General features: G+C 29.5%; 1 protein-coding gene across 1 annotated transcript in view; it reads left to right on the top strand.

The window, feature by feature from the left end:
• The first annotated feature begins 2,500 nt into the window (after window positions 1-2,500).
• LOC142231995 (uncharacterized) overlaps window positions 2,501-16,171 on the top strand; it is a 65,295-nt gene continuing 51,624 nt past the window's right edge. The window contains exon 1 of the mRNA XM_075302668.1: window positions 2,501-2,633. Coding sequence (XP_075158783.1) covers window positions 2,622-2,633 — 12 coding nt within the window. The 5' untranslated portion in view covers window positions 2,501-2,621. The remainder of the gene's footprint in view (window positions 2,634-16,171) is intronic.

Genomic DNA, 16,171 nt, shown 5'->3' with positions numbered 1-16,171 from the left:
AAATTTTTTTCAAAATTTAATTTGACTAGAAAATTTTGTTAAAATTTTATTTCATAGAAAATTTTGTCAAAATTTTATTTCGATAGAAAATTTGGTCAACATTTGATTTCTATTGAAAAATTTTTCAAAATTTTATTACTAAACATTCTCTAAATTTTATTCCTCTAGAAAATTTGACCCAAAATTTTATTTTCTAAAAATTTCATGTCGTCAAAATTTTATTTCTATTGAAAATTTTGTGAAAAATTTATTTTATATAGAAAAGTTTGTCAAAATGTTATTTCTATAGAAAATGTTGTCAAAATTTTATTTTTAGAGAAATTCTTGTCAAAATTTTATATCTATAGAAAATTTTGTCAAATATTTATGTCTATGGAAAAGTTTGTCAAAATTGTATGTCTATGGAAAATTTTATTATAATGGAAAATTTTATAAAAATTTTATTTCTATAAAAAATTTTGGCAAAATTTTTGTTTTATAAAAAATTGTGTCAAAATTTTATTCCTATAGAAAATTTTGCCTACATTTTAATTTTGTAGATAATTTTGTCATAGTATTATTTGTAAAGAAAATTTTTTTAAAATTTTAGTTTTTGGCAAATTTTGTCAAAATTTATTTCTCTAGAAAATTGTGTCAAAATTTTATTTCTCTAGAAAATTTTGTTAAAATTTTATTTCCATAGAAAAGTTTGTCAAAATTTTATTTCTATTGAAAATTTCGTTAACATTTCATTTCTGCACACAAAAAAATAGTTTTCTGATTCAATCACGAAATTAATTGATCCAATTAAATATTTAATTGAAATGTCTTCAATCACAGAAATGATAGTATCAATTAAAAAAATAATTGACAGTCAATTAAAAAATTAATTGATCCAATTAAAAAATTAATTGATACTATTAATTTGTATGATTGATTTTTATATCAATTAAAAAATTTGTTGATTCAATTAAATTTTTAATTGAATATTTATTAAAACTCAATTAAGATTTTAATTGGAAAAATGTTCGTGAAATTTTTTTCTGTGTATAGAAAATTTTGTCAAAATTTTATTGCTTTAAAACATTCTCTAAATTTTATTCCTCTAGGAAATTTGACCCAAAATTTTATTTTTAAAAATTTCATTTCGTCAAAATTTCATTTCGTCAAAATTTTTTCTATTGGACATTTTGTGAAAAATTTATTTTATATAGAAAAGTTTGTCAAAATGTTATTTCTATAGAAAATGTTGCCAACATTTTATTTTTAGAGAAATTTTTGTCAAAATTTTATATCTATAGAAAATTTTGTCGAAATTTTATGTCTATGGAAAATGTTGTTATAATAGAAAATTTTCTAAAAATTTTATTTCTATAAAAAATTTTGTTAAAATTTTATTTTTATAAAAAATTTTGTCAAAATTTTATTTCATAGAAAATTCTGCCTACATTTTAATTTTGTAGAAAATTTTGTCATAGTATTAATTTTAAAGAAATTTTTTGTTATATTTTAGTTTTTAGCAAATTTTGTCAAAATTTTATTTCTATAAAATTTTGTGTCAAAATTCTGTTTCTATATAACATTTTGTAAAAATTTTATTTTCATAGAAATTTTTTTCAAAATTTTATTTCACTAGAAAATGTTGTTAAAATTTTATTTCCATAGAAAATTTTGTCAAAATTTTATTTCTATTGAAAATTTTGTCAAACTTTTATTTTTATAGAAAATTTTGTCAAAATTTTATTGCTGTAAAACATTCTCTAAATTTTATTCCTATAGAAAATTTGACCCAAAATTTTATTTCGTCAAAATTTTATTTCTAATTTTGTGAAAAATTTATTTTATATAGAAAAGTTTGTCAAAATGTTATTTCCATAGAAAATGTTGCCAACATTTTATTTTTAGGGAAATTTTTGTCAAAATTTTATATCTATGGACAATTTTGTCATAATAGAAAATTTTCTATAAATTTTATTTCTATAGAAAATTTTTTAAAATTTTTTTTTTCTATAGAAAATTTGGTCAAAATTTTATTTCTATAGAAAATTTTGTAAAAATTTTATTTGTAAAGAAAATTTAGTCAAAAGCTTAATTTTTAATATTGAATATAATATTTTCCCATACTCCCTTAATCTCAAAGCACTGTTCAACTTCCCCATTGAACTCTCTTAGCCATTTGATTTTGTTTTTCCACAGCAGCAATTTGTAATGGCTTGAAACCAAAAAACCACCACAGTGGAAAAAACCTAAATCATAACGAGCCAAACAAAAAAAAACAAGTTTTTCCACACAACAAAACTAAAAAGAGTTTTTCCAGTAGCCACCATAATGTTGGCTCAGTGCTGATCTCTTATGATCAATATGATCATAAGAGATCAAAATTGAGTCAACGCCGAGATGAATATGGCTAGAGGAGGCTGTTGAAAGCAATATGAGGTGCTGGTGGGCTAGAGTATTGCCGCAAGTGTTAAAGTGCGAATTTAATGCCACCGCCCAATGGTATAAATAATGTGGCAGAATTCGATTTCAAGACAGTTTTATATACAACGTGCTCCATATCAAACGGTTTTGTTTTTTAAGAAAATTCTAAAAATTTTTCTTTAACTTAACAAAAATAAGCAAATAACAGAAACGATATAAAAATGGCTTTCAAGGTGCGTAAAATTTATGAGAAGAACACTTGAATAAAAAAAAAGTGGGCAAAAAATCATTGTAAATATCAAGAACTTAAGCCAAACGAAAAAAATGAAACTGTAAAGGACATAGTGTGCTTATGAATTAAGGCTCTTGTGTGTGAGAGTGTCTGTGTGTGAATGTTATAAAAAAAAAATTTTCTCTTATATATTTAAGTGTGACCAGCTGAGATAGCCTCTGTGTATATTTTTGTTGTCGTTTGGTTCTTTTGTTTTTAATGCAAGTCTCTCCATAAGGATACCTACAGAAGATATAGGTCTTGTGAAACTGTTCACGTGCCATTGCGGATAAATAAAACCAACTCCTTGCTCCACTTTCGGACTGCAATTAAAAGGCAAAAGGATTTGTAATTTACCATCATGTTTTCTGCTTTATCCTTGTTATTCGCATTCGGTTTGAAACTTTAACGTAAAAAATCCATATTTCACAAAAGTACTTTCATTAAATGCCATGATAAGGAAAAATGTTTAAAGATGGAGTTTTCTTTTCGGTAAGAGAAATCTCTCTCAAGGACATTTTAGAGAAGAAATAGTTTAAATTTCTTTAAAATATTTTAAAATATAAATATATTAAATCGAATTTAAATTGAATTGATTGAAAAAAAACTACAATTGAAACATATTCAAATTTTAAAAATATAAAATTTATGTCTACATTTACTTAAACATTAAACTGTGAAGATATTTCAGAATTTAAATTTGTATATATATATTAAAATTTTTTAAAATTTTAGGCAATACTATTAAATATTTAAATTTTAAAATGTGTCTCACGATAGCTTTATTGTGCCTTAACTTTTATATCGGCAAGAGACATTTCCCTCAAGGACATTTTAATGTTTAAATTTATTTTTTGAAGATTTTAAAATTAAACTTATTTAAAAATTTCTTAAATTTAAATATCTTAAAAAAATTAATTTAGAATTTATTTGCACAATTGATGTTTATTAAATTTATTAAGAAAAATTAAATTTAAACGTATTTAAAATTTTAATATTTTTAAATTTATGTTAAAATTTAAACATACTTAACAATGTAGAATTATTTATGAAGTTGATACTTAATTAAAATATTAATATTTTAAATTTAAATTAAAATTTTAAAAAATAGTTGAAGCCTTAACTTTTATATCGGCAAGAGACATTTCCCTCAGGGACATTTTAATGTTTAAATTTATTTTTTGAAGATTTTAATATTAAACTTATTTAAAAATTTCTTAAATTTAAATATCTTAAAAAAATTAATTTAGAATTTATTTGCACAATTGATGCTTATTAAATTTATTAAGAAAAATTAAATTTAAACGTATATAAAATTTTAATATTTTTAAATTTATGTTAAAATTTACACATACTTTACAATGTAGAATTATTTATGAAATTGATACTTAATTAAAATATTAACATTTTAAATTTAAATTAAAATTTTAAAAAATAATTGAAATTTAATCATATTTCAATTTTTAGAATGCTCCTTTAATTTTTTTTATCTTTTAGAATTAAACAAGTAAGGAAAGTCTAAAGTCGGGCGGGGCCGACTATATTATACCCTGCACCACTCTGTAGATCTAAATTTTTGATACCATATCACATCCGTCAAATGTGTTGGGGGCTATATATAAAGGTTTGTCTCAAATACATACATTTACGTATCACTCGATCTGGACAAAATTTGATAGACTTCTACAAAGTTTATAGACTCAAAATTTAAGTCTGCTAATGCACAAGGGTGGAACACAATGGTAGTAAAAAATATGGGAAACATTTAAATCTGAAGCAATTTTAAGGAAACTTCGCAAAAATTTATTTATGATTTATCGCTCGATATATATGTATTAGAAGTTTAGGAAAATTAGAGTCATTTTTACAACTTTTCGACTAAGAACTGGGGATTTTACAAGGAAAATATTGGTATTTTGACCATTTTTGTCGAAATCAGAAAAACATATATATGGGAGCTATATCTAAATCAGAACCGATTCCAACCAAATTTGGCACGCATAGCAACAATGCTACTTCTACACCCTGTGCAAAATTTCAACAAAATCGGAGTTAAAAATTGGCCTCTGTGGTCATATGAGTGTAAATCGGGCGAAAGCTATATATGGGAGCTATATCTAAATCTGAACCGATTTCAACCAAATTTGGCACGCATAGCAACAATGCTAATTCTACTCCCTGTGCAAAATTTCAACTAAATCGGAGTTAAAAATTGGCCTCTGTGGTCATATGAGTGTAAATCGGGCGAAAGCTATATATGGGAGCTATATCTAAATCTGAACCGATTTCAACCAAATTTGGCACGCATAGCAACAATGCTAATTCTACTCCCTGTGCAAAATTTCAACTAAATCGGAGTTAAAAATTGGGCTCTGTGGTCATATGAGTGTAAATCGGGCGAAAACTATATATGGGAGCTATATCTAAATCTGAACCGATTTCAACCAAATTTGGCACGCATAACTACAATGCTAATTCTACTCCCTGTGCAAAATTTCAACTAAATCGGAGGAAACAATTGGTCTCTGTGGTCATATGAGTGTAAATCGGGCGAAAGCTATATATGGGAGCTATATCTAAATCTGAACCGATTTCAACTAAATTTGGCACGCATAGCTACAATACTAATTCTACTCCCTGTGCAAAATTTCAACCAAATTGGAGTAAAACTCTGGCTTCTGGGGCCGTATTAGTCCATATCGGGCGAAAGATATATATGGGAGCTATATCTAAATCTGAACCGATTTCAATAAAATTTTGCACATTTGACTATACTACCAATTGTACTCCCAGTGCAAAATTTCAACCAAATTGGGGTAATACTCAGGCTTCTAGGGCCGTATAAGTGCATATCGGGCGAAAGATATATATGGGAGCTATATCTAAATCTGAACCGATTTCTTCCAAAATCAATAGGGTTCTATTTTGACCCAAAACACATACTTGCGCCAAATTCGAAGTCGATTGGGCTTAAATTACTACCTAATCCCTTGGTTACAAAAATGTGTTCACGGACAGACGGACATGGCAATATCGACTCAGGAGCCCACCCTAAGCATTTTTGTCAAAGACACCATGTGTCTATCTCGTCTCCTTCTGGGTGTTGCAAACATATACACTAACTTATGTCAACTCACTTGGTTGTTAAATATCATATACTACCATCACGTACCAAATTTCAACCAGATCGGATGAATTTTGCTTCTCCAAAAGGCACCGCAGGTCAAATCTGGGTTTATATGGGAGCTATGTTTTATTATGGACTCATAGGAACCAATCCCTGCATGGTTATTGGATACCCTATACTAACATCACGTACCAAATTTCAACCGAATGGGAAGAATTTTGCTCTTCCAAGGTGCTCCGGAGGCCAAATCTGGGGATCGCTTTATATGGGGCCTATATATAATTATGGACCGATATCGACCAATTTTTGCATGGGTGTTTGAGGCCATATATTAACATCACGTACCAAATTTCAACTGAATCAGATAAATTTTGGTCTTCCAAGAGGCTCCGGAGGTCAAATCTGGGGATCGGTTTATATGGGCGCTATATATAATTATGGACCGATATGGACCAATTTTTGCACGGTTGTTAAAGACCATATACTAACACCATGTACCAAATTTCAGCCGGATGAAATTTGCTTCTCTTAGACGCTCCTCAAGCCAAATCGGGGGATCGGTTTATATGGGGGCTATATATAATTATGGACCGATATGGACCAATTTTTGCACGGTTGTTAGAGACCATATACTAACACCATGTACCAATTTTCAGCCGGATCGGATGAAAATTGTTTCTCTTAGAGGCTCTGCAAGCCAAATCGGGGGATCGGTTTATATGGGGGCTATATATAATTATGGACCGATGTGAACCAATTTTTGCATGGTTGTTAGAGACCATATACTAACACCATGCACCAAATTTCAGCCGGATCGGATGAAATTTGCTTCTCTTAGAGGCTCTGCAAGCGAAATCGGGGGATTGGTTTATATGGGGGCTATATATAATTATGGACCGATGTGGACCAATTTTTGCCTTATTGTTAGAGACCATATACTAACACCATGCACCAAATTTCAGCCGGATCGGATGAAATTTACTTCTCTTAGAGGCCTCGAAAGCCAAATTTGGGGGTCTGGAGGCTATACGTAAAAGTGGACCGATATGGCCCATTTGCAATACCATCCGACCCCATTTGCATTTGCAATACCATCCGGCAACAGACGGACGGACGGACGGACGGACATGCTCAGATCGACTCAGAATTTCACCACGACCCAGAATATATATACTTTATGGGGTCTTAGAGCAATATTTCGATGTGTTACAAACGGAATGACAAAGTTAATATACCCCCATCCTATGGTGGAGGGTATAAAAATATAATTGTAAGCTTATAAATATTATAAATTTTAAAATTTAAATATATATTTTTTTTATAAATTTGATCATATTCTTCTCTAAAATGTCCTTGAGGGAGATTTCGCTTAACACGAAAAAAAAGAAAAATTTAATAAGGTCGTCGTGTGAGATCTTTTAAATTTTATATTTTTGAAAATTGCATTGCCTCAATTTTATTTATTTTTTGTAATTTTTGTAATATTTAAAATATTAGTATTTTTCAATTAAATTTTGTGTTTTTAAACAAATTTAATTTTTTAAGTAAACATACATTATTGTTGTTTTTTGATCTCAGCTTAAAACCATGCATTGACTAAACTACAAATGTAGCTTAACCAACAGAGGAAAAGTAGAGGATGCTGATGAGGAATGTGGTAATTCCGAAACAGGTGTACATCCAACCATCTTGTAGTTTATAGGGCTTTGCCCAAATAATTTGACAAGCATACTTTTCCTCTGTTGGTTAAGCTACACTTTTAGTTTAGTCAATGCATGGTTTTAAGCTGAGATCAAAAACAACAATAACGATTGAAGAGAAACCAACAATAACAAACAAAACGAGTAAACATACATTTTAAAAATAAATGTTAATTTAATACCTCTGAAAAGTTTATTCTCACGGTCGCCTAAATTTTGTCCATATTTGAGAGATCTCGACTTACAAGAGGTTAATTGTAATGTGTTAATATAAAACGTATGTAAACGGTATATATATATTTTTTAAATTTAATGTAAAAAAAAATTATATTTATTTAAAATATTTAAAATTTTTAATCTTAATTTTAAATTTATATTAATTTTAAAATTTTTAAATCTTTAAAGAATAAACATTTTCTCACAATGACTTTAATGTCTTACCTACCTTGCCTTCTTGATGACTTTGTTATTTCATTTCCCATCTTCAATTTTGAATTCAATTTAATTCGTGGAAAATTTTAATTTGGCAAATCAAGTGGTCTATTGTTCATTTACTTGAGTATCTGCTAAGTGTTGGACATTACGAAAATTCTCTTGAGGTTGAATGCTGTTATGTTAAGGAAGCTTTTGGATGATCATTTAGTCAAGGGTACACAGAAATTACGAGTGATTGAATGCAATTTCAAGGATAATGAAATTTTGCATGAAACTTGACATATATTTTACCTTCATGGTAATATGATGAACAATTCAAATTAAATGAGTGGTTTATTACCTTTAATAAGGTCATTTAGTGGTATGGAACATTTGCACAAAATCCTAAAAAGGAAATTGATTTGACAATAACAAGGTTACCCAAATATGGTGTCTATGGGACCTTGTTTTGATATCGCCTTCATATAGCCTCATCTCCATTGGCGAGGTAGACTACCACCAATTCATTTCTAATAGAGCAATTACGAAAAGACTACAAAATGTTTTAATCCATCTTGAGAGCAACATATAGATGGGCACGAACAGCCAAAACCACATTGAATCATTAGATGATTCCGAATCCTTCGTATAATATATAGGGTAGCTGAGACGAAATGTTACCAATTTAGAAATTATCATAGTTTCTAATGTGAAAATATATCTAAAAAAATAAAAACTGAGAAAAATAAAAATGTGTGAAAATAATACAAATGTCAGTAACCACTCACATAGGATATGACCACCTCGTGATTTTACTTTTGCTATTCGATCAATAAAAGATTGGAAAAAAAACATTTTTTGGCCCATTCCTAAGCAACGACTTAGTCATTGATGGTAAATCGCATAAACGAAAATGCCTTTCGTTTGGCATCCAGAAAATTGGACACCACTGATAGAAATTGTAATCAAAATCAAAAAGAATTTCCAACCTTTCGACATTTTGAAATCTTGGAAAAGTCGATTTTTCGAATTTTCATCTTTTTGAAAAATCGGGTTTCCAGTTTTTTATTTTCTTAAAATTTGAAAAAGTTACCAACGATTCGATTTTTAGAAAAATCATTTTTTTGACTTTTTAAAATTTGGGAATATTGGTTTTTCGAGTTTTTAATTTTTGAAAAATTTGAAAAAATGTATTTTTTGACTTTTTTAAAATTTGGATAAGTCGATTTGTGGATATTTAAAAAATCTGCTTTTCGTTTTTTTTTTTAGTTTTTCAAAAGTTGGGAAAATCATTTTCAAATTCTTTCAAAATTTCAAAATCATTTTTTCCACTTTTTGACTTTTTCAAAATTTGAAAAATCGATTTTTTTATAAAATTTAGTAAAACTTGGAAAAGTCAAAAATGCGGACTTTTTTAAATTAAAAACAAGTAAGGAAAGTCTGAAGTCGGGCGGGGCCGACTATATTATACCATGCACCACTTTGTAGATCTAAATTTTCGATACCATATCACATTCGTCAAATGTGTTGGGGGGCTATATATAAAGGTTTGTCCCAAATACATACATTTAAATATCACTCGATCTGGACAGAATTTGATAGACTTCTACAAAATCTATAGACTCAAAATTTAAGTCGGCCAATGCACTAGGGTGGAACACAATGTTAGTAAACAAAAAATATGGGAAACATTTAAATCTGAAGCAATTTTAAGGAAACTTCGCAAAAGTTTATTTATGATTTATCGCTCGATATATATGTATTAGAAGTTTAGGAAAATTAGAGTCGTTTTTACAACTTTTCGACTAATCAGTGGCGATTTTCAAGGGAAATGTTGGTATTTTGACCATATTTGTCGAAATCAGAAAAACATATATGTGGGAGCTATATCTAAATCCGATTTCATCCAAATATGGCACGCATAGCTACAATGCTATTTCTACTCCTTGTTCAAAATTCCAACTAAATCTGAACAAAAAATTGGCCTCTGTGGTCATATGTGTGTAAATCGGCCGAGAGCTATATATGGGAGCTATATATAAATCTGAACCGATTTCAACCAAATTTGGCACGCATAGCAACAATGCTAATTCTATTCCCTGTGCAAAATTTCAACTAAATCGGAGCAAAAAATTGGCCTCTGTGGTCATATGAGTGTAAATCGGGCGAAAGCTATATATGGGAGCTATATCTAAATCTGAACCGATTTAAATTAAATTTGGCACACTTGACTGCACTACTAATTGTGCTCCCTGTGCAAACTTTCAATCAAATTGAACCAAAACTCTGGCTTCTAGGACCATATTAGTCCATATCAGGCGAAAGACTACTAATTGTACTCCTAGTGCAAAATTTCAACCAAATTGGGCTACAACTCTGGCTTCTGGGGCCATATAAATCCATATCGGGCGAAAGATATATATGGAAGCTATATCTAAATCTGAACCGACTTCAATCAAATTTGGCACACATGACTATACTACTAATTGTACCCCTTGTGCAAAATTTCAAAATCGGGATAAAACTCTGGCTTCTGGGTCCATATGAGTGCATATCGGGCGAAAGATATATATGGGAGCTATATCTAAATCTGAACCGATTTCTTCCAGATTTCTTTTAAAAAATCCCGCTTTTAGGGATTTTTTAAAAACTTGCAGAAGTCAATTCTTCAAATTTTCACCTTTTTCCAAAATCGGCTTCGATTTTTTAAACATTTGGGAAGTTTCTTAAAATTTTGGAATTTTTTAAAATTGTCAACATTTGGAAAACTCAGCTTATTTACTTTTTCAAAATTTGGGAATATCGAATTCTCGCGTTTTACACTTTGAGATATTTGGAAAAGTAGAAATTTGGGACTTTTCAAAAGGTCTTTTCAAAAACTTTGGGAAAAAGTCGATTTTTAGAAATTTTGGAAAATTCCATTTTTCAGTTTTTAAAAAATTTGGCAAAATAGGCTTTTTACTTTTTAAAAACCTAACTTTTTTAAGTTGGAAAAGACGATTCCTAACACGATACTGGTAATATTACTGCTGCGCTTTCAATTATAAGTGGAATTCTTCCAAATCCTAATTCATATTGTTTTCCATTGGTTTCATTTTCTACCACACTGGTTTTATTGGGATTTCATCATTCGCCCTGTTTTTTTAACGAGCTATTGCCATTCTACTCTCAAGGGAATACCAAAAGGTGACCTGCCGTCTCCCCGTTGAGCTGCTTACAATCTACACATGTTCGACCTGTTCAAAATTTTGAAAGAAACAGCTTTAAAAATTTGGAAAATCGAATTTTATGAATTTTTGTAAAATTTGGAAAAGTCGACATTTGGGACTTTTCAAAATTTGGGAAAAAATCAATGTATAGAGTTTTAAATTTTTTCAAAATTTTGTAAATTTTACAAACTTTTAAAAATGTGGAAAAAAGGCGACTCTTCGAGTTTTTGATTTATTGTTTTTTTTTTTATTTGGAGACCAATCGGCCTTTCGTGTTATTATTAAAACTTTAATCTGTCATCTTTTTACAACTTGGACTTTTTGACTATTTCAAAATTAAATAAAATCGTTTTTTGACTTTTTCAAAATTTGGATAAATTAACTTTTCGATTTATAATTTTTTTTTTAACTTTCGAACTTTCCGCATTTTTAAAATGTGTTTCGGGTTTTTGACTTCTTCAAAATTTGGAAATATCGACTAGGGACTTTTTGAGTTTTCGAATTTTTTAAAATTTGGAAAGAATTTGCTTTTCGAGTTTTTCACCTTTTTAAAATTTGATGAAATCGAATATTCCACTGCATAAAAATTTAAAAAGGTTTCATCTTTCGACTTTCGTAGAAATTGGAAAATTGACTTTCAACATTTTTAAATTTTTAAAGGTCCGACCCTTTGATTTCTTTTGTACTTTAGAAAATTCGACGTTTTAGTCCGTCGACATTTTAAATTTGGAATAGTGGGCTTGTTTAAAATTTCAAACACAATCGATATTTTAAACTTTTTGAAAAATCGAATTTTTAATTTTTTGGGCTGCGGTTAAACCAAAAGTCGACTTTTCGATTTTAGACTTTATCAAAAATTTGGAAAACTCTGCTTTTTGAGTTGTTGAATTCGTCAAAATTTAGGGAAATTGAATTTTAGAAATTTGGATATGTGTACTTTTCGGTCCCTCGATATTCGTAAAATTTAAAAGTCGACTTTTCGGACAATTTTGAAAAAAAAAATGGCTTTTCGAGTGTGGGAAAATTGACTTTTCTTTCGTCTTCTTAAATATTTGGAAAATTTCATATTTTGGAAAAAGGAAAATTTCATATTTTGGAAAAAGGGTTTGAAAAGGCTCAAATCTTCAACAGTTTAATTTTCGACCTTTGGAAAAGTCGATATTTGAAAAAGATTTTACTTTTAGAGTTTAGAACATTTGGGAAACCAAATTTTTGAGTTTTTGATATTTTCAAAATTTGGAAACGTTGATTGTTTTTCGACTTCCCGGCCTTTTTTGACTTTGGAAAAATTTGGAAAAATCGACGTTTCAAATTTTTAGTTTTGTCGACCTTTCAATTTGTTCAAAATATGCAAAAATTTGTATTTCGAGTTTACCAGTGACATTTCGACTTCATAAAAAATTTATAAACGTTTATTTTGGCAACATCGACTTTCGAACTTTTAAACATTTTTAAAAACAATGACTTATCGATTTTTCGACTTTTTTCGAAATTTTGAAAAATTGACTTTTCGAGGGTTCGAAAAGTTGGAAACGTAGAGTTTTTAATTTTTTTACCAATTTGGACTAATCGACTATTCGACGTTTTTTAAATTTTGGAAAAATTATCTTCTCGAGTTTCCAACATTTCCATGGAAAAAAACTGTTTTACGACCTTTCTTATTTTTTTTGGAAAAATTCGTTATTTGACTTTTTTAAATTTTGAAAAAAATTGACTTTCCAAAATTTCGACTTTTTCGAAATTAGTGAAAACCGACTTTCCGACTTCTTATAAATTTGGAATACTAGGCTACTCGGTTTTTCAAAATGTGGAAAAAATATTTCACCGAGTTTTCGACTTTTCAAAATATAGGAAAAATTGACTTTTCTTAAAAATTTGGAAAACTCGATTCCTCAGCTCTTTTTTTTTTTTTTTTTGAATATTCGAAAAAATGGCTTTTATAGTGAAAAACTTCTTTCCGACTTCTTAAAAATTTGAAACACAAGTCTACTCGGTTTTTTCAAAATTTGGAAAAAATATTTTTTCGAGTTTTCGATTTTTCAAAATATGGGAAAAATCGACTTTTCGGTCTTTCTTAAAAATTTGAAAAACTCGATCCCTCAGCTCTTTTAAATATTCGAAAAATTGCTCTTCGAGTGAAAAACGACTTTCCGACTTCTTAAACATTTGGAATACTAATCTACTCGGTTTTTTTTTTAATTTGGATAAATATTTTTTCAAGTTTTCGACTTTACAAAATATGGGAAAAATCGACTTTTCGACCTTTCTTAAGAATTAGGAAAACTCGATTCTTCAGCTCTTTTAAATATTCGAAAAATGGCTTTTCGAGGTTTTGAATTTTTCGAAATGTGGGAAAATCGACCTTTCACTTCTTAAAAATTTGGAAAAAATTAATTTTTCGAGTTTACGGCATTTAAAAATGTGGACAAAATTTCGAATTTTCGACTTTTTAAAATTTTTAAATTTCGGCTTTTTTTACAATTTGGAAAGTTACCCCTTCCTCATTTAGAAAAATGTGACTTAACAAGTTCTTGGCTTTATCAAAATTTGGAAAATTGATTTTGTGGAAAGGTCCAGTTTTCCATCTTTCGACTTTTTATACCCTCCACTATGGGATGGGGGGTATATTAACTTTGTCATTCCGTTTGTAACACATCGAAATATTGATCTAAGACCCCATAAAGTATATATATTCTGGGTCGTGGTGAAATTCTGAGTCAATCTGAGCATGTCCGTCCGTCCGTCCGTCTGTTGAAATTACGCTAACTTCCGAACGAAACAAGCTATCGACTTGAAACTTGGCACAAGTAGTTGTTATTAATGTAGGTCGGATGGTATTGCAAATGGGCCATATCGGTCCACTTTTACGTATAGCCCCCATATAAACGGACCCCCAAATTTGGCTTTCGAGGCCTCTAAGAGAAGCAAATTTCATCCGATCCGTTTGAAATTTGGTACATGGTGTTAGTATATGGTCTCTAACAACCAGGCAAAAACTGGTCCACATCGGTCCATAATTATATATAGCCCCCATATAAACCGATCCCACGATTTGGCTTGAGGAGCTTCTAAAAGAAGCAAATTTCATCCGATCCGGCTGAAATTTGGTACATGGTGTAAGTATATGGTCTCTAACAACCGTGCAAAAATTGGTCCATATCGGTCCATAATTATATATAGCCCCCATATAAATCGATCCCCCGATTTGGCTTGAGGAGCTTCTAAAAGAAGCAAATTTCATCCGATCCGGCTGAAATTTGGTACATGGTGTTAGTATAGGGTATCCAACAACCAAGCAGGAATTGGTTCCTATCAGTCCATAATAATATATAGCTCCCATATAAACAGATTTGACCTCCGGTGCCTTTTGGAGAAGCAAAATTCATCCGATCTGGTTGAAATTTGGTACGTGGTGGTAGTATATGATATTTAAAAACCATGTGAGTTGAAAACTTCTTTCGTAGAAGTTTCTACCCAATCCATGGTGGAGGGGACATAAGATTCGGCCTGGCCGAACTTACGGCCGTATATACTTGTTAAAATTTGGAAAAATATTTTTTCGAGTTTTCGACTTTTCAAAATATGGGAAAAATCGACTTTTCGACCTTTCTTAAGAATTAGGAAAACTCGATTCTTCAGCTCTTTTAAATATTCGAAAAATGGCTTTTCGAGGTTTTGAATTTTTCGTAATGTGGGAAAATCTACTTTTCAGCTTCTGAAAAATTTGGAAAAAATTAATTTTTCGAGTTTACGACATTTAAAATTTTGGACAAATCAAAATTTCGAATTTTCGATTTTTTTAAATTTTTAAATTTCGACTTTTTTACAATTTGCAAAGTTGCCCCTTTCGATATTCCTCATTTAGAAAAATGTGACTTATGAAGTTGTTGGCTTTATCAAAATTTGGAAAATTGATTTTGTTAAAATTTGGAAAGGTCCAGTTTTCCATCTTTCGACTTTTTAAAACTTGGAAAGGTCGAATTTTGTTCAATATGTGGAAAAACCCGATATTTCGAATTTTTAAAGTTTTTTTTTCTGCGGTTAATTAGACTTTTTTTCAAATTTGGAATGGTAGACATCTTGGTCTTCCAACTTTTTAAAAATTTAAATAAAAAGCCTTTTTGTTTAGAAAAATTAAATTTTCTGCTTTCTTATTTTTGAATTTTTTTTAATTCTTTTGGACTGCGTATTTCTCCACTTTCATATTCACCGTGTGTCTGTAGATATGTATGCCTTGCAAAAGAAATGATATCCTCTACAGATACTTCTAGAGTTACCAATGAAATACCCAGCAAAAAAACGTCGCCAAAAAAGTAATGAAAATGTTCTTTTTGGATCCGGAAGTGGTGCACAATTGACGCAGATATTAAAAAATTCTGTGATATTTTGTCAAATAAATATTTTTAATAATTTTTTATAATTATTAATGGATTCTAACGCTTGTCGGAAACGTATGACCTCAAATATTTTCAAAAATTCGCAATTTTTTCAGATTGGATTTAGCATTTTTTTTTGACAAAATTTAAATGATTTGTACCATTTTATGAATTCTTACTCTGTTTTTAACCTACTTGAAACAAAAAAAGTTAAAATTACCCATTAAAAGTATGAACAAATCAAGTTATAAAAAATTTAATTAAAAGAACTTCCTGGGTAAAGAACATCAATGGGAGTGCATCTTCTGGAAGTGCTTTTAAAGTTGTGCCATTGGAAGAACTTCCATTTTTTTATGGGTATTTGCGTTGCATTACCCTTTTAATGCAACGAAAATTGGAAAGGTCGATTTTCAATTTTTCGTTACATTTCGATTCTAAAATATTGATTTAAGTCGATTAGTCAAATTTTAAAATTACAAAATGTCTATTATGATTTTTCCTTTTTTTTTGCCAGTAAAACCTCTGCACACTCACGGCATTCAAATTTGAGAGGTTTCACTGTAGTTGACTAGGCGAAAAGTCCAAAAATAGTTTTTCCGATTCTGTCACTTCAGCGACCCTATATTTGAAATATTGGTTCTATACTTGGTTGGCCCATTTAACGCTGCCCAATG

Source organism: Haematobia irritans, chromosome 3 (assembly GCF_050003625.1).
Source record: "Haematobia irritans isolate KBUSLIRL chromosome 3, ASM5000362v1, whole genome shotgun sequence".
Classification (NCBI taxonomy): domain Eukaryota; kingdom Metazoa; phylum Arthropoda; class Insecta; order Diptera; family Muscidae; genus Haematobia; species Haematobia irritans.
The sequence above is the reverse complement of the archived record's forward strand: the minus strand, read 5'-3'. Positions and strand labels throughout refer to the sequence as shown.